Below are 16,735 nucleotides of genomic sequence, written 5' to 3' on the forward strand. Positions count from 1 at the left end.
AAGATATCAGACCATGAAAGCATTATAAGATCTGAATAAATTGTAATGCAGATATACTGGTATGGGATATAAGAAAAATTATAATAATGCTGTATCATTAAAAAAAAAATCATGAGATTTTGCCATCACCAGTAGCATATGTGCTAGGTTATTTTCTTAATGTGGTGGGTGCATTTGCAGTGTTATGATCTATAGGTGAATAAACCTGTGCCATTGGGCATCATTAAGAGCATCTTCTAAACCATCACAGATTAAAAAAGAAAAGACCACTGTTTTTCAGGACTTTTACAGTTTAATCAACTTGATCCCCAAAGTTAGCATCCCATCAAAAGATTAATTACTATTGAGTTCTTACAAAAGGACGGCAAGAAACCTCAGGGGATCATTTAACTCTGGTATTCAAATTACCAGGGAAGGATTTATGGAGTTCCAGTAACATTTGAATAAATGTCATTTTAACTATTTAACAAAGTATAATAAGGAACAACATACATCTAAATGTGTTATATAACAAATCTTTCAAAACAGAATCATCCAAAACATGAGCTAATGCAGATTGCAGAACAGTTTATTTTGCTAAACCTGTGTACAAATCTTAATGTTCCATAAGTGAATCACTGACTAGGAAGTTAACAGTTCTGTGCTGTCTGTAAAAATTCAGGCCATTCATGCCAAATTGTTCAAGTTAGCACACTAGTACAGTACACCTGAGTAATTCTCAGTAAAATGCCTGGCAAGACACAGGAAATGTACACAAAAATGCTTTCAACATGGCATCATAGCCTGTTGTGCAATAACTATAAAAACCTAGTAAGTGAAATGAGTTCAAATAGTATTATATTATTGGTAGCCAAGAAGTGGCTGTGCTGACAGCTCGGAGCCAGCACAAATTGTCTCTCTCCCTCTCTTTTTGCTCCTCCTTCCCTCTCTCTCAAAATAAATAAATAAACTTAAGAAAAAAAAAAAAAACAAAACTTGCAGTTTCCTTGATCAAGCCCAACTATTAAAGAAGTTTCCCCCTCTGCCTGAACACTGCACTTCCACCTACCCACCCTTTAGTTTTCAGGTGAAAGTGATTCCTTGAAGTAAACCTTTCAAGTTTCTCAAATCTTAGTGGGAATCCTTTACTCCGTGCTCCCACAACACCCTACATTTCCCCCAGTCAGCATTCCTCAACCACGTGGAACCCAATGGTCTCAAGAGCCTTTATGGCCACAGCATGTTATGCAGCAGAGCAACAAATATGTTACATCAATTGAAAGAAAAAATACTAAATTATGTCACGATCTCCATTTTATAGGAATCAAAGTATTAAAGATAAACTCTGCTCAGTATTCAGTTTACACATGAGGAAATTAAGGTACAGAGAGGAAAATTAGGTAACCCAATATTCAAAAAAAAAAAAAAAAAAAGTTGCCCAAGATTCCAAAAGTGGTAAATGACAACAGAAAATAGAACCTGGGACTCCTCAGTCAGGAGCTATTTGCACCTTACTTCAGCCGCCTACATTTAAAGTCCAGGTCCTATTTAATATTAAACACCACGCAGATCGGGCAAACTCAAATGCTCAGAGTAAGGAATTTTTGCAAAGATAATGTGGCTTGGCCCTTCTCTGCAGAATCTATCAGGAAATTGGCTCCAGGGACAGTCTTACAGGTTTAGTTATCAGAGATCTGGAGTTTTCCTAAGAAAAAAGGCCCCACCGACCGATTGTGGAGCCTGACACCCTGTCCCAGAAGCTGCACTGTAAAGCCGGAGGTCAAATTCGGCGCCTAGAGTCCCACAGCAGCCCTTCTATATTTCTTCACTCTCATCAACTTTTTAGTCTTCCCCTCTTCCCCTTTCAGCCAGTGCACATCCCAGAGGTCCCTCCCGCCTCAGACCCCAACCAGTCTCACTGCATGATCTCCTCGCTGACATCCAGGCCGAAAGTTTTCCTTAACTGCTGGGTACACCAGCCCACCAGCTGCTCCCGGGACGCCGCCCCTGCCACCGCCATTTTTCCCAGCCGGAACCAGCTGGGCTCCAACAGCCCTAAGTCCTGCACTGGACTAGTCCCCTTCGCAACACCAACCTCGTTCGCGCGGGTTCCGCCAGCCTGCACCGCCCCTCGCGGTTGTACCGCCTCAGCACAGATCCCTCCCACGTGTGCCGCCTCCTCCTTCCCGCTTCCTGGTGTGTTTATGCTGGAACCGGAGCTAATCTGCGCCTGATTTTTCTGCATGGTAAGATGTAGGACTCGAGAATCAGGAATTCGGTTGAGAAGACAGTGTAATTACCTATAAAAACTATAGTCGAGGAAAAGATAAAACAAAACTGTAATCTGAGAGGCCAGCTTTTAACTTGTTCTGGTTTTGAGGCACCTGAGTAAGGTTTAGTGGGTTAAGCATGGGACTCTTGATTCCTTCTCAAATCAGGATCTCCGAGTTCCTGGGATTCAGCCGGCTCTAGGACTCTTCACTGGCAGGTCGGGACCTGCTTGGGATTCTCTCTCTGACTCTCCCCTGCTTGCTTGCACTCTTGCTCGCTCACGCCCTCTCTCTCTGTCTGTCTCTCAAAATAAACTAACTTAAAAAAAAATTGCTCTAGTTTATGCAAAACATTTAAAATAGCACTTGCAAGCTAGAATAACTGCTTCAGGGATTTGCTTTGGTGGTCGTGGTTTTATTAATACTCTGTATGGTCTAATACTAGGTTCACGCTGCAAGAACCTTTTTCTATTTAATTTTTTTGAGCCAGGTCTTTTCCAGGAGGGCCAAAACAAGTCAGGAAGCTCCAGGAGGAAAAACTTGTAATATAACAGGTGTTATGATTTGGCTTTAAAGAACTTTGACATAAATTCTGAGTGATTTTTTTTTAAATTTATGTAATACTTTTTTTTGGCCAACAATGACTTCTCTTTCTAAATTTTGTGTTTAATTACAGTTAACATACAGTTATATTAGTTTCTGATGTACAATATAGTGATTTAACACTTCCGTCTAACACCTGGTGCTCATCACAAGTGCATTCCTTTTTTTAAATTTATTTAATATGAAATTTGTTGTCAAATTGGTTTCTATACAACACCCAGTGCTCATCCCAACAGGTGCCCTCCTCAGTGCCCACCACCCACTTTCCCCTCCCTCCCACCCTGTATCAGCCCTCAGTTTATTCCCAGTTTTTGAGAGTCTTTTATGGTTTGGCTCCCTCCCTAACTTTTTTTTCCCCCTTCCCCTCCCCCATGGTCTTCTGTTAAATTTTTCAGGACAAGTGCATTCCTTAATCCCCATCACCTATTTAACCTATTTGCCCACGCTGCAGTGATTTTTAAAGAGTCAAAGGTATTTCAACCCAAGAAGACCAAACTTGCATGTGTGTCAGTACTCTCTACTCCACTGGGACGATGGACTGATGAAAATTTAGCCAGACTATACTGGAGAGCTTTAACGTCCTCTGATATATTTCATCAATATATTTTAAAAAATATTTTATTTTTTAAGTAATCTCTACATCCAATGTGGGGCTGTAACTCAAAACCCTGATATCAAGAGCTGTGCTCCACTGACTGAGCCCATCAGATGCCCCCATTAATAAATTTAATTGGCTGACTTCGTTTTACATTTATAGGTTCTTCATTCCCATTAGGCCATCTAGACTGAGCAATTACATTAATTGGTTCCTGCTTCACCTTTTTATGCTAATATTTCCACTGATATAAATGATCGAAATCATATAAGTGTATTGATGTACATTGGGTATAGATTGTCTTTGTTACTAATGGAAAATATATGATTTTCTAGCTTAAAAAAACCCAAATTCTCTGTGAATATTTATTAACAGTGGATACAAATTTTGTGTCTTCATAAAAATCTTCTACATTTTCTATATCTGTTCAGTTCCCATAATTTAAATGTTAACCTCTTGGGGTGCCTAGTGGCTCAGTCAGGTCCGACTCTTGATTTCTGCTCAGGTCATGATCCCAAGGTTCCTGAGGTCAAGCACCACATCCAACTCTGCACTGACAGCAAGAAGCCTGCTTAGAATTCTTTTTCCCTCTCTGTCTGCCCCTTCCCTGCTTGCACTTGCATGCATGCTCTCTAAATTAGTTAATTAATTAACAAACATTTTAAATGTTAATTTCTTGAAGACAGAGACTATGACAGGATTTTTTTTTTTTTTTACAATAGGGCTTAGCACATCGTATAAATTATGATGAAATTATTAGGTCCTCAAGAATAAAGGTATTCTGGAGGTGCCTGGGTGATTCAATTGGTTGAATTGAGCTGACCTTCAGCTCAGGTCGTGATCTCCCGCTTTGTGAGTTCAAGCCCTGCCTTAGGGTTGCTGATGTCAGCATGTCAGCACAGATCCCTCTTTGGATCCTGTGTCCTCCTCTCCCTCTGTGGCCCTCCCTTGCTCATGCTCTCTCTTTCAAAAAATAAATAAAACGTTGAAAATTTTGTAAAGAATATGGGGCAGCTAGGTGGGCCACTCAGTTGGTGAAGCATCTGACTTTGGCTCAGGTCATGAGTTCCAGCCCTGCGTCCGGCTCTGTGCTGACAACCCAGAGCCTGGAGCCTGCTTTGGATTCTGTCTCTCCCTCTCTCTCTGCTCCATCCCACTCATGCTCTGTCCCTCTCTCTCAAAAATAAATAAACATTAAAAAAAATTTTTTTTAAGAATAAAGGTATTCTTTTTATTTAAAGCATATGTTAATTATTGCAATCTCTGGTTTGTAATATATGTCATATAATGCAATGCTATTTACAGTGATTATCATTTATTTAAAAAAAATTTTAATGTTTATTTATTTTTGAGAGAGACAGAGCACAAGTGGGGAAGGGGCAGAGAGAGAGAGAGAGAGAGAGAGGAGAAAGAGAGAATCCAAAGTAGGCTCCAGTCGTAGAGCTGTCAGCACAGAGCCCAAAGAGGGGCTTGAACTCACAAACACTGAGATCATGACCTGAATTGAAGTTAGATACTTAACCAACTGAGCCACCCAGGTGCCTCCATTCTGCCTGAGCAAAGCAAGCACACCTATTTTACATGACTTAAAAGATTTTTTTTTTGTATAAGTTTAGGCAGATATTTCATACAAATGTACTACAACTTTTCTTAATGCCCTAGGCCTTTGACATTTTCAAGTTCACACCACGTAGTTCTCTGTATTTTATTTAAATAAAGGAAAAGCAAACCTCAAAGGAGAAGCTTTCCTCAAAGTAAACATTGAAATTAAAAACTTTTGCAGGGGGCCTGTGTGGCTCAATATGTTAAGCTTCCAACTTCAGCTCAGGTCATGATCTCGCAGTTGGTGAGTTTGAACCCTGCATTGGGCTCTGTGCTGACAGCTCAGAGCCTGGGGCCTGCTTTGGATTCTGTCTGTGTCTCCCTCTCTCTGCCCCTCCCCTGATCATACTCTGTGTGTGTCTCTTTCAAAAATAAATGTTAAAAATATTTTTTTAAAGAATATCTGCTAGAGATCACTGCTTGTTTCCTAATTTTTTACCCTAATATGTTTTCTTCCCTATTATTAAAAGACAAACATATAAACATAGCTATGGTAATAAACTGCTCATGTGTGCAAAGGTATATTTGCAATTATTTCTGGCCACTCACTTGGCATCTGAACTATGAGAAAGACCAGCAGATTCTCTATGCTGTTCTAATCTCTGCAGGGACCTGGGAAATGAGTTTGAATTAAGTAATTCAGGCCTTTGTAGAAGCCACTTTAACTGAAAAAGAAATAATGTGCATTCAAGAACGATTATGTATTGAGAGGTGTGTGATGACAAAGAAGAAAGGAATACCCTGAGGGTTGTTGATTTTTCTGGTAGGAATTCTAATGTAGTCTTAGACTCCAAGGTTTTTAGACAAAGCTACAGGTTATTTCCAATACATTTCCTGCTATTACAATATAATTAGTTAATTAATTGAATTATAATGTGATTAATGTAATTGTAATATAATATATAATTTCATCTGTTGTCTAGATCTTTTAAGATTCTTTAATTCTAAAACACAAAGTGGTTGTTGATTCTGTTGAAGTACTGACTAGCCTATTTTCTGAAAGTTCAAGCATAATTTATTGGAGAGAATTAATGCCGTGCATACACTTTTAGGATTGCCTTTCAAGTGAGCATTTAACAAAATACATCCCAAGGCAAGCTCATCTGATCATGTTTTATGCATGGTTTTCAGAGAGTGAAAATCACTCCCCAGGGGTATTGTAATTAGAAGATAGGCATAGGGATAGAAAATAGTGTTGAGTTCCTATTCTAGATTTATAATCACTGTATGCCAGGGATGTACCCTTAGCACGTTTGGCATATTTTTAAGGAACTCTGAGACCATTTGGATCTTGGGAAGACGTTTCATTAATTTGTTCTTTTTTATGTGTGTATATATATACAATTTACTCAGTTTTTTTTTTCTTTAGTTACAAGTTACCATACGGACTAAAAACGTAGAAAAGCCTCATAAATACCTTACTTTTCTAAAATTCCATAGAATTGTTTTGTTATGGACCTGGCAGAAAGAGTTCGTCTGAGGGTTTTTTTTTTTTTTTTTTTTTAAGTTCTTTATTTTGATTTTCATTAAAAAATCCGCTTCATTTCAAGTTTCTCTTCCTGGAGTCAATTACATGGATTTCACCCTGTGGTAACTTTTGAAGAAATGTAACTCGCTGTCTTTCCTGGGTCTTCTTTTCTAAGCAGGTCCATTTCCCTTACTTAGAATCTTAGCACTCACTCTTGGGGCGCCCCGAAAAAGCACCTTGGCACCTCCCACTTGGGGCGGGAACGAATCACAAGCTTCTGCAAAGTTGATGGACGGGACGGTACTGAGCCAAGCCTCGTTGCTGTCATCGCTGGACACTGGCGATTGGTTGCGGGGGTACGGCGCGGAACCAATGGGAGCGGCTTCCCGGGAGAGTCCGTGGAGCGCGCGGGAAAGAGACCAATATAAACTGTGGCGGGAGATTCGTTTTCGGGTCCTTGTCCAGTTAAACACCCTCGGTTGGGAAGTCATTGATTGCTCCCCTCTCCTCGCGTTTGAATATGGTGCGGACTAAAGCGGACAGTGTCCCAGGCACCTACAGAAAAGGTGAGGAGGTTGAGCAAGGCAGTGGGGGGCAGGGGGTTCTCCCGGCAGCCCCGCTGCGAGCGGGAGACGCCAGGGCTCCCCACCGCCCTTTGAGCCAAATGGTCCAGCCGTTCAGGAAGCAGCGGCCTGGCCCCTTTACCAAGAGGGAGGAGCGGCACGGCCAGGGGATGGTTGGCCTGCTGTACTGCATCGCGGGGCTCTCCTCACCAGGTGGCGGGGTCGGGGACCGTGGTGAGAACGTGGCACTGAGACTCGGTGTCGGAACCTTACAGCCCTGTTTTGAATGCCTCCTTTCCTCTCCACAGTGGTGGCTTCTCGAGCCCCCAGGAAGGTGCTTGGTTCCTCCACTTCTGCCAGTAATTCCGCATCGCTTTCGTCGAGGAAAGGTAAAAAGCGCCCCTGCAACCTCTGGAGGAACCTTCTCCAAAGAGGATCAGGCCGGGCACCGCAGTTCTCCTGACCTGCAAGCCCCTTGACCCACCTTGGAATTTATTTTCCTGAGATTCTCACACTCGAGTTTCTTTCTTGCCCTCTGATACAGTGAGGGGGTTTTGGCTGCCTGACAGGTTGGGGTAAAGGTGGGGGTCACAAGGAAAAGAATCTCAGGCCTCAGGGTTAGGGATGGACACGATTTATCTTCAAATCTGTTTTTCTTTCCTAGTTTAGCGTTTTTATTTTTAATACTGACAGATGTCCTTTTCTTGTAGGAGGCTATTTAAGCTCTCTTTTACTAGATTAAGAATTAATCTAGTAGTTGACCGTGCTAATCAAGTTGTCTGCTTAGCTTAAACGTTTTTGTTTTCATTTCTGCATGTTTTTTTGTTTGTTTTTTGGCATGATGTCTGTGTGTGTGTGTTTTCCAACTGTGCAGCTCCTGATACCGCCTTTGGGACATTAGGAGGGAAAACTTGGCCCGATGAAATAGCTTCACACTACTCCTTCTGTGCAAGGAGAGGTTGAGAAAATACTGTGCCATCTGGTGCCTCATTCCTTTCCTAGGAAGTTGAGCAGTTAGGAAGATTAATTCCACAAGGCCTAGTTAAGAACATACAGGAAAGCACTGTGAAGAACTTCATGGGTTCTTAAGTTAACTTAAACTTCCCCCTGTTCCAAATTAGAAACAACTTACCAAAAAATATATGCATGTATGTAATAATTTGCTCTCTTTAGATATAAAGGAGCTGTAGGTCAAAAGTTTAAAGGTGATGAATTTATTGAGAATATTCCATACCCTGTACCATTAAATTCCAGTTAGGGCTACATCCCATTGTCTGGTCCACTGTTGTATTGCCAGAGTCAGCTGAATAGGCCCTTAATGAACTTATGTTAGCCAAATGCACCCCTTAAGGCATTTTAAAGATCTCTATTTTTTTTTAAAGTTTATTTATTTATTTTTGAGGGAGAGAAAGCAGAGGAGGGGCAGAGAGAGAGGGAGAGGGAGAATCCCAAGCAGGCTCCAAACCGTCAGCACAGAGCCAGACCCAGGGATCAGACTCACAAACCTGGTGATCATGACCTGAGCTGAAGTCAAGAGTCAGACTCTTGATCAACTGAGCCACCCAGGTTCCCTTTTTGTTTTCTTTAACTGGTAGAGTTTGTGACAAATGTGTTTAAAGCAAAAGATCTATGTAGTGACTCAGTAATTTGCTCATCTTGCTATTCTAACCATTATTTCATTAGGAGGCAGAAATTTTTCCTCTATATTACTGTTTTAAAATAATCAGGAATCGGGGCACCTGGTTGGCTCAGTTGGTAGAGCATGTGACTATATCACGGTCATGAGTTCAAGCCCTAGATTGGACGTAGAACTTACTTTAAAAAAATCAGGACTTGGATTTACCTTATGAACTGAAAAGGAGCCAAGAGCTTTGAAAAGTGAAACCTAATTTTGTGGAAACTTTCACACTGCTGTATATTTGTTTTGCCTTTCACAGGTGCTTTAAGTAAATGACTTTGTTAAGTAAAATTTTGGTGGTTTACACTACACCGTGCTACCTCATATTAGGAAAAAATGTGTCATGCTTTAATATGACAATGGGTAAGACTATTTGAATAGTTATTTGTCATCTCACGTTTTCTAATTATTTTAAGATGAATGTAATACCATATACTCTTTAGATTTGATGTTAAAGAATTGTTTCCCTTTAAGGAATGGCAGTTGTATCCTTAGTTCTTACTTACTTCCATCTGTTTATATTTTATAGTTGAAAATAAGTATGCCGGAGGGAATCCAGTTTGTGTGCGCCCAACTCCCAAGTGGCAAAAAGGAATCGGAGAATTCTTTGGGCTGTCCCCTAAAGATTCTGACAAAGAGAATCGAATTCCTGAAGAGGCAGGAAGCAGTGGCTTAGGAAAAGCAAAAAGAAAGTAAGTTTCACATTCTGGAATATAAAGAAAATACTTACATTTTTAAAAAAATTTTTTTAATGTTTTATTTATTTTTGAGAGAGACAGAGTGCGAGTGGGGGAGGGGCAGGGAGCGAGGGAGACAACAGAAACTGAAACAGGCTCCAGGCTCTGAGCTGTTAGCACAGAGCCGGACTCAGGGCTCAAACCCATAAACTGTGAGATCATGACCTGAGCGGAAGTTGGATGCTTAACCGACTGAGTCACCCACGTGCCTGAAAATACTTATATTCTTGAAAATAAAAGATAAGTGGAAATTGAGTAACTTTGAAGTTTCTCCCTGAAAAGATAAGAAAACAGAAACCAGAGGTTTTTTCAAACTTGTACTACTCTCTTCTAAGTCACTCCCGAATTTCAAACATCAGTAAAAGGTATTATTTTTACTCCTTTCAGTCACCCAAAGAGGATCAGTTCCCAATCAGAAGATAAGTGCTATATTATTAACCATGAACTTCCTGTCTTTATTTAATTTTTACTGTCTATTTTTTATAATCTTTTTTCAAAAAAGAAATTTCTATGTTGGTTTATCTAGCATCAATTCTATTATGTCCACACCTCAAAAAACCACTAGTTCAGCCTCTATAAGAAATAAATAACCAATGTAGAAAGGTTAGAAAATCCAGAAATTTAGGGGCGCCTGGGTGGCTCAGTCGGTTGAGCGTCCGACTTCAGCTCAGGTCACGATCTCGCGGTCCGTGAGTTCGAGCCCCGCATCAGGCTCTGGGCTGATGGCTCAGAGCCTGAAGCCTGCTTCCGATTCTGTGTCTCCCTCTCTCTCTGCCCCTCCCCCGTTCATGCTCTGTCTCTCTCTGTCTCAAAAATAAATAAAACGTTAAAAAAAAAGAATTTAAAAAAAAAAATCCAGAAACTTTCATCACTTAGAAAATCACAACTAACACCATGGTGTATTTTCTTTCCAACTTCTCTAAAAATACGTATTTACGTAAAAATACGTATTTTTATTTCCAACTTCTCTAAAAATACTTAAAAAATTTATTTTTAAAAATAAAACAAGGTGGGAATAAAACTGCATGCATACAAAGTTAAGTGTACACGCTTTTTAAAGAAGATTATTAAATCATGCTTTTAAGCCTTTAATGTCAGGAATATGCTCATGACAGAGGTTAAGCAAAAATTCAGCACTCAAAAGTACAATTTTTATGCTGTAGAAACATACCAAGTATCAATAGCGATTATTTCTGGGTAAAAACCTCTCCTCCTACTCATTCAGTGCTACCAACTTTCAACAACAAACATACTTCTAAGAATTGGGACAAAAATAATGCTACTTGAAAAAAAAAAAGAGGCCAAGGAAAGCTGCTTTGTAAAAAATAGACTTATAAATAATAGGATCCAGGCTCTTTAAGCAATTTGGAAAAGTTGCGGTTCAAACACAAATTATTTGACTGGAGGTATGGGGAATGGTGAGCATGGGTGGCCACATGGTGCCATATCACTGTCATTATGCCCCTCAATTTAAGACCCTGCTAGCTCTCTCTCCTGTACCAGCCAGGAGCCTGTGATCATCCAGCACACCAAGCAGCAAGTCTGACCCAGGGCACAGTGACCAACGTGGGCAAGGGAATGGTGGCCATGCTCAGTCTGGGACTGCTGCTTCTGGCACTGCTCTATTGACACAGATTTATTCACGCGTTCCTTTAACTAGTATACCAGGTCCTCTGTCTGAGCCCACAATGTCCACCTGTGCCCTACAGTTAGCAGCCATTTTCCTTGTGGTCTTGCTTGCTTTTCTATATTTCTACTGTTAGACCCAGGCCAAAGAACTCTATTGTTCACCATTGCATATTCTAAAGCCCAATCCATATGGCAACTAGAAGTCCAATGTGACAAGGAAAACATAGGTCTTCATCAGATCTATTAATTCCACTCTTTATTAACACAGAAAATGTGAGTCCCCAATTGGACTGATTTACAGAGAATCTGAAGGATTTCACCAGATAACAAATGCTAATATTAAATCTGCTGGGAGTTTCACGTACAAGACTGAAGAGAGACAAACATTGAAAATTAATGATGTGACCAGGGGCACCTGGCTGGCTCCGACTTCAACTCAGGTCATGATCTCACGGTTCGTGAGTTTGAGCCCCATGTCTGGCTCTGTGCTGACAGCTCAGAGGCTGTAGCCTGCTTTGGATTCTGTGTCTTCCTCTCTCTGCTCCTCCCTTGCTCAAGCTCTGTCTCTGTCTCTCAAAAATGAATAAACATTAAAAAAAAATTTTTTTTAAAGAAATAGACACTCCATGAAATTTTTGGTTCACGTTTTCACACACTGATGCTTAAATGTTACAGTATCCAGTATGGCCATAATAGGCTTAAGATGTGTTAAATCGGGGCACCTGGGTGGCTCAGTCGGTTGAGCGACCAACTTTGGCTCAGGTCATGATCTCATAGTTTGTCAGTTCGAGCCCTGCATTGGGCTCTGTGCTGACAGCTCAGAGCCTGGAGCCTGCTTCTGATTCTGTCTCCCTCTCTCTGTCCCTCCCCCACTCATGCTCTGTCTCTGTCTCAGAAATAAATAAACATTAAAAAAAAAAAGTGTTAAATCAAGTTAAACCTTATTTATTTATTTATTTGTTTGTTTGTTTGTTTATTTATTTAGTACAATGGGAAAGGGGCAGAGAGAGAGAGAGAGGAAAAGAGAAAAATCCCAAGCAGGCTCCATGGGGCTCAATGCAGGGCTTATCATGAACCATAATATCCTTACCTGAGTTGAAATCAAGAGTTGGATGCTTAACTGACTAATCCTCCAGGCACCCTAGATTTTTTTTTTTTTTTTTAAGTAATCTCTACACTCAATGTGGGGCTCAAACCTATAATCCCGAGATCGAGAGTCACGGGCTGACTCATCAATGCTCCACGGACTGAACCAACCAGGCATACCTTTTTGGCAATCTTTACACCCAACATGGGGTTCAAACTTAACAACTCTGAAGTCATGAGTTGTATGCTCTTCTGACTGAGCCAGCCAGGCTCCCCTGTTATGAGATATTTAAAAGGAATATCAAACTATAGAACAGTAACTAAATTTTGGATTTTAATAGACTTGCTTTCATGATCCTGTAAGTTTATTCCAGTTCCCTGTCACTGTTTGGTACCTTGTTCTTTCTCATTCTGATATGACAGGCTAATAGTCAATATTAGGTCTAGAATATATTACAACCCTCTTGAATTATTTGTGACTTCTACTAAGGAAACAAAATATTTGGCAATGTAGCCAAATATGACTACATTGATCATCATAACAATAAAACCTATACTATAGGCTTTCAATTATATGGAGAAAAATTACACATATATTCTCATAAAGAATTTTGATCCATGGTGTAATAAAATTTGTGACATAAAACTAAGTAATAGAGGTTTATATTATTCCTTTAGGCCCCTTGCTTAGATTTGTTTGTTGAAGAAAGTTGTATCTCTTTATTGATAGTAAATCAATAGATTTATTTATTTTTTTTTTTTTTTTTTTTTTTCAACATTTATTTATTTTTTGGGACAGAGAGAGACAGAGCATGAACGGGGGAGGGGCAGAGAGAGAGGGAGACACAGAATCGGAAACAGGCTCCAGGCTCTGAGCCATCAGCCCAGAGCCCGACGCGGGGCTCAAACTCACGGACCGCGAGATCGTGACCTGGCTGAAGTTGGACGCCCAACCGACTGCGCCACCCAGGCGCCCCAATAGATTTATTTTTGATAGTAGATAATAAATTATCAGTTTATCAGAAGGAATTCTGCTATAAACTCCCTAATTTATAATCTGAAACATGGCTACTCCTATGGCTTTATTTTTCTCACAGAGGCAGGGTAAAACTCCTTTCAGTTGCATGGGAGGGAATTCAGAATCAAGAAAAACTACTTAACACCTTGAATAGAAAGAACTATGATACGTAAAGTACAGCAGGTCCTTGCCAAAAGTATGCTTGGCTTATGATCGTGTTCATTTGTTAACTTGATTTACTTCCAGGAAAACACAATGAAGACCTCTTGGTAATCTAATAGTAGGTAAGTCAAAGATAGTCTCATACCAAGTTAGAATACCTTTGTTTTAGCTTCCTTCTTTCACTACCTAGCTCTATGACCATTTAGGCTTATGGGATCTAATTTGAAAACTGCTTATTTCAGAATAGATCTCACAGATCTTCATCAGCTCTAAAATTCTGAATTATGGTGAAGTTTTTAATTGACTTTCCTCTATAAAAAGTGTAATGAGTACAAAATGGCTTTGGGGTAATGTAAATTATTTTTCAAAAGCTGCAACTACCATATGCAAACTTAACCAATTTTGAGATTTTTTCCAATTAGGTAATATGTTTATATGGTTCAAAAGGACATACAGTTAAATATGACAACTTGGTATGTTTTCTCTGCTCAAATGGATTGGTTAATTTTTTTGCTTTTTTATTATCACACAGTCCTTACTGTATGAAGGATTGATTATACTGTTTATTAATCCACTTAACCTGTTGAAAGAAGATGCTATAGAATTAGAGATTCCATTTTTAATAAAAATAGCAATATATCCTAAAGGAGAAACACTCATCTGACAACTTAACAAGTAAAATAAAGATTTTGTTGCTCTGGTACTTGGAATTTTTAGGTGTTGGTCAACTAATGGAGTTTAATTTTCTCTCATTTCTATTCACTTGATGAGACCCATTGCACTATTAAGCTTCATGATTTATATAGGTTGATAACTTTTTTTTTTAGCAGTTGATATTCAGGTGACTGAGTTCTCTATTCTTTTCACAGAGCACGTCCTTTGCCACCTGATCACACAGATGACGAAAAAGAATAGAACTCTCTTAATTCATCCTTGACTAATGTCTCCTGTTTATTATTCTAGGATGTAAATTTGGATAAATGTATTTGTTCCAATTAGCTTTGCTGAATAGGCATTTAATTTAAAAAATGAGGCTTATATAGAGTTACTCAAAAGCAAGTAATTATGATATTGGAGAATTTGTAAGATTCGTTATGGTTACTTACCTTGGTATTCAATATAACGCAGTATTTGGTTTCTTTTACCTGTTATTAAGCTTCTTTTTCTTGCTAAAAATTAATCATTGAATGGTGTTCTAATTACAAATCTGCTGTATTTGAGATTTTCTTAGATCTTTGTACTGCTGCCATTTTTATTGGCGTTTGATTATTAGAATGGTGCCGTATTTTTGTTCCTTTTATTTGCTTTAAGAAGCAGAGTTAGATTTTTGCACATTAAAAAAATTCAGTATTAATTAAACTGAACCTAACCCTTTTTAAGAAAGAGGGCCAAAGATGCAATGTTGAAGAAATTTGGATGGCTATGTATCTTCTCCTTAAGAGCAATATGGCCTGAGGATTTAAACAGTTGATAAAGTTTCTAACAACAACAAAGCAGGTAAAATAAGAATTTTAGAATTAGACAGGAAGATTTCATAGACTACATTAAAAGAGAGAAATTTTCCTAGAAATGCATTTGATTCAGTATCATAAAATACAACCTTTTGGGCCTGTACTTTTCAAGTTGGAAATCAATAAAACATAAAAGGCAAATCATGCCATAAATCCAGAGGTATGTCTAGAGTCCTTAGAGCTACCATTATATATTTTAAGATAACCAGGGGTATAATTAAAGAGGTGGGTATAATATAACTTAGTAACTGATATTCTTGCTTCCTTATCACACTTTTTGCTTCCTGATATTCTGTTGTCTAAGTTTACCATGTTTTAACAAGTATGTTCTTTTGAAGTTTGTTTTTAATAAATGAATACTTATTTTCACAATAGATTATCCATTTGTGTGCTTCCTAAGATTACCTCCTACTAGATAGTTCTTTGTTTTTCCTTCCAAATACAAATCAGTGCATTGATCTGATTTTATCAACTTCCAAACTAAGTTTTGATGATTGTAGATTATATTTTTTTGCTTTGTCTTTTAGAGATGGATATTAAACAGAATGTTACCAAATTGAGAGCCAAGTTTTTATCCTTAGTACTTCCTTGATAATTAGTTTTCTTATTAAGGAGTAGCTCAAACCAACTCTATCAAAGTCAAGTTTTGATGGATCTGAAATCTGATTTACTAGTTTTCACTGATGGAGAGAGAAACTTTATGGTGCTGTGTGCAATGAAGTCTAATACTGATATGTAATTGTTTCTAAAAAAATTTGACCTAAAGTACCTAGTCTTTCCAAATATACAACATATGATGATGTCTCACTTTAATTAGGCAAAGATTCCATGTAATCTGTTTCATTGTCAAAACTTTTGTGAAAGATTGGCAACTTAGCCTCTTCTAAACATAAGGGAAGTACAGACTCCCTGTTTCCATTGAAAATTGAATCAAAAAATAAAATTTATACATTAAAAAGATAATTAAACTTAAGTTTGTAATTTCATACCCTTCACAAAGTTAATCTGGTTTTTCTCTTTGGTTTGTTAAAATTATGTTATTTTATTTATTTATTTATTTATTTATTTATTAAAAAAAATTTTTTTTATTGTTTATTATTCTTGAGAGAGAGACAGAGAGACAGACAGAGAACAAGCAGGGAAGAGGCAGAGAAAGAGGGAGACACAGAATCTGAAGCAGGCTCCAGGCTCTGAGCACTCAGGACAGAGCCGGATGCAGGGCTCGAACTCACAGACCATGAGATCATGACCTGAGCTGTAGTCAGCTGCCCAACCGACTGAGCCACCCAGGCGCCCCATGGTTTGTTAAAATTATTAATACTAGTGTAAATATCTTTGCCAGTGATTAAAACTACTTTTCTGGGATTTTTGAACATTGTGAGGATCATATGTATTTTGTGTTTATCTAATTTCACAAAGGAAGAGCAATGCTGTAGTGAGAGTTGTACAGTGTGCTCAAAGAGTTATTTATGGACAAATGCTTATTTTTTTAAAAAGCAGAAAATAAAGCCTAAATTAACTGAACTTTTCCATATATATATATATATATATATATATATATATATATATATATACACACTGCTTACAGATTTCACTGTACTTAGAATATGTCATGCTAATTCACTTTTGGAAAAATCGAATGTTCAGCTGGGCCTTGGTCCAACCAAAATTGTTATAATGGTTCTTTTTACCTTTGAGGATAGCATATGGAGGTGGAAGAGATCCTTACTAAATCAAAACTTCATTGAACAAGAACTCGTCTTGTTCAACTAAAGCCAGTTACAGCTGTTCATTAGGTGAACTGTTTTATTAGTTGGAAACTCTAATTATGAAA

The 16,735-nt window shown here is 38.6% G+C and overlaps 2 protein-coding genes across 6 annotated transcripts in view; one reads left to right on the forward strand and one right to left on the reverse strand.

Annotated features, from left to right (window-relative positions):
• TRIP4 (thyroid hormone receptor interactor 4) overlaps window positions 1–2,044 on the reverse strand; it is a 64,885-nt gene extending 62,841 nt beyond the window's left edge. For 2 of the 3 annotated variants that reach the window (XM_078448726.2, XM_078448727.2), the window contains exon 1: window positions 1,899–2,044. In XM_078448726.2, coding sequence (XP_078304852.2) covers window positions 1,899–1,999 — 101 coding nt within the window. In that variant the 5' untranslated portion in view covers window positions 2,000–2,044. The remainder of the gene's footprint in view (window positions 1–1,898) is intronic. The other variant, XM_060618305.3, reaches the window with a different exon arrangement.
• Window positions 2,045–2,131: 87 nt separating this feature from the next.
• PCLAF (PCNA clamp associated factor) lies at window positions 2,132–15,275 on the forward strand. Of its 3 annotated transcripts, XM_060618307.2 has the most exons (6): window positions 2,132–2,225; window positions 6,715–7,083; window positions 7,389–7,469; window positions 9,288–9,450; window positions 13,475–13,512; window positions 14,260–15,275. In XM_060618307.2, exons 2-5 carry the CDS (start codon window positions 7,038–7,040, stop codon window positions 13,485–13,487), a joined length of 303 nt encoding a protein of 100 aa, XP_060474290.1. In that variant the 5' UTR covers window positions 2,132–2,225; window positions 6,715–7,037; the 3' UTR covers window positions 13,488–13,512; window positions 14,260–15,275. The 3 variants fall into 3 exon arrangements, with proteins under 3 accessions (XP_060474290.1, XP_060474289.1, XP_081651978.1); XM_060618306.2 differs by lacking the exon at window positions 13,475–13,512 and having other exon boundaries at window positions 2,135–2,225; XM_081795852.1 differs by lacking the exon at window positions 13,475–13,512 and having other exon boundaries at window positions 2,158–2,225; window positions 6,696–7,083.
• Window positions 15,276–16,735: the final 1,460 nt, after the last annotated feature.

Source organism: Panthera onca, chromosome B3, assembly GCF_046562875.1.
Source record: "Panthera onca isolate mPanOnc1 chromosome B3, mPanOnc1 haplotype 2, whole genome shotgun sequence".
Classification (NCBI taxonomy): domain Eukaryota; kingdom Metazoa; phylum Chordata; class Mammalia; order Carnivora; family Felidae; genus Panthera; species Panthera onca.

What these genes read in the sequence shown, in the direction of transcription:
- PCLAF (XM_060618306.2), top strand. Translation starts at nt 7,038, where the DNA reads ATGGTGCGGACTAAAGCGGACAGTGTCCCAGGCACCTACAGAAAAG. An exon ending in CCCAGGCACCTACAGAAAAG is followed by an intron (nt 7,084 to 7,388) that starts GTGAGGAGGTTG and finishes TCCTCTCCACAG; the next exon opens with TGGTGGCTTCTCGAGCCCCC. An exon ending in TTAGGAAAAGCAAAAAGAAA is followed by an intron (nt 9,451 to 14,259) that starts GTAAGTTTCACA and finishes TTCTTTTCACAG; the next exon opens with AGCACGTCCTTTGCCACCTG.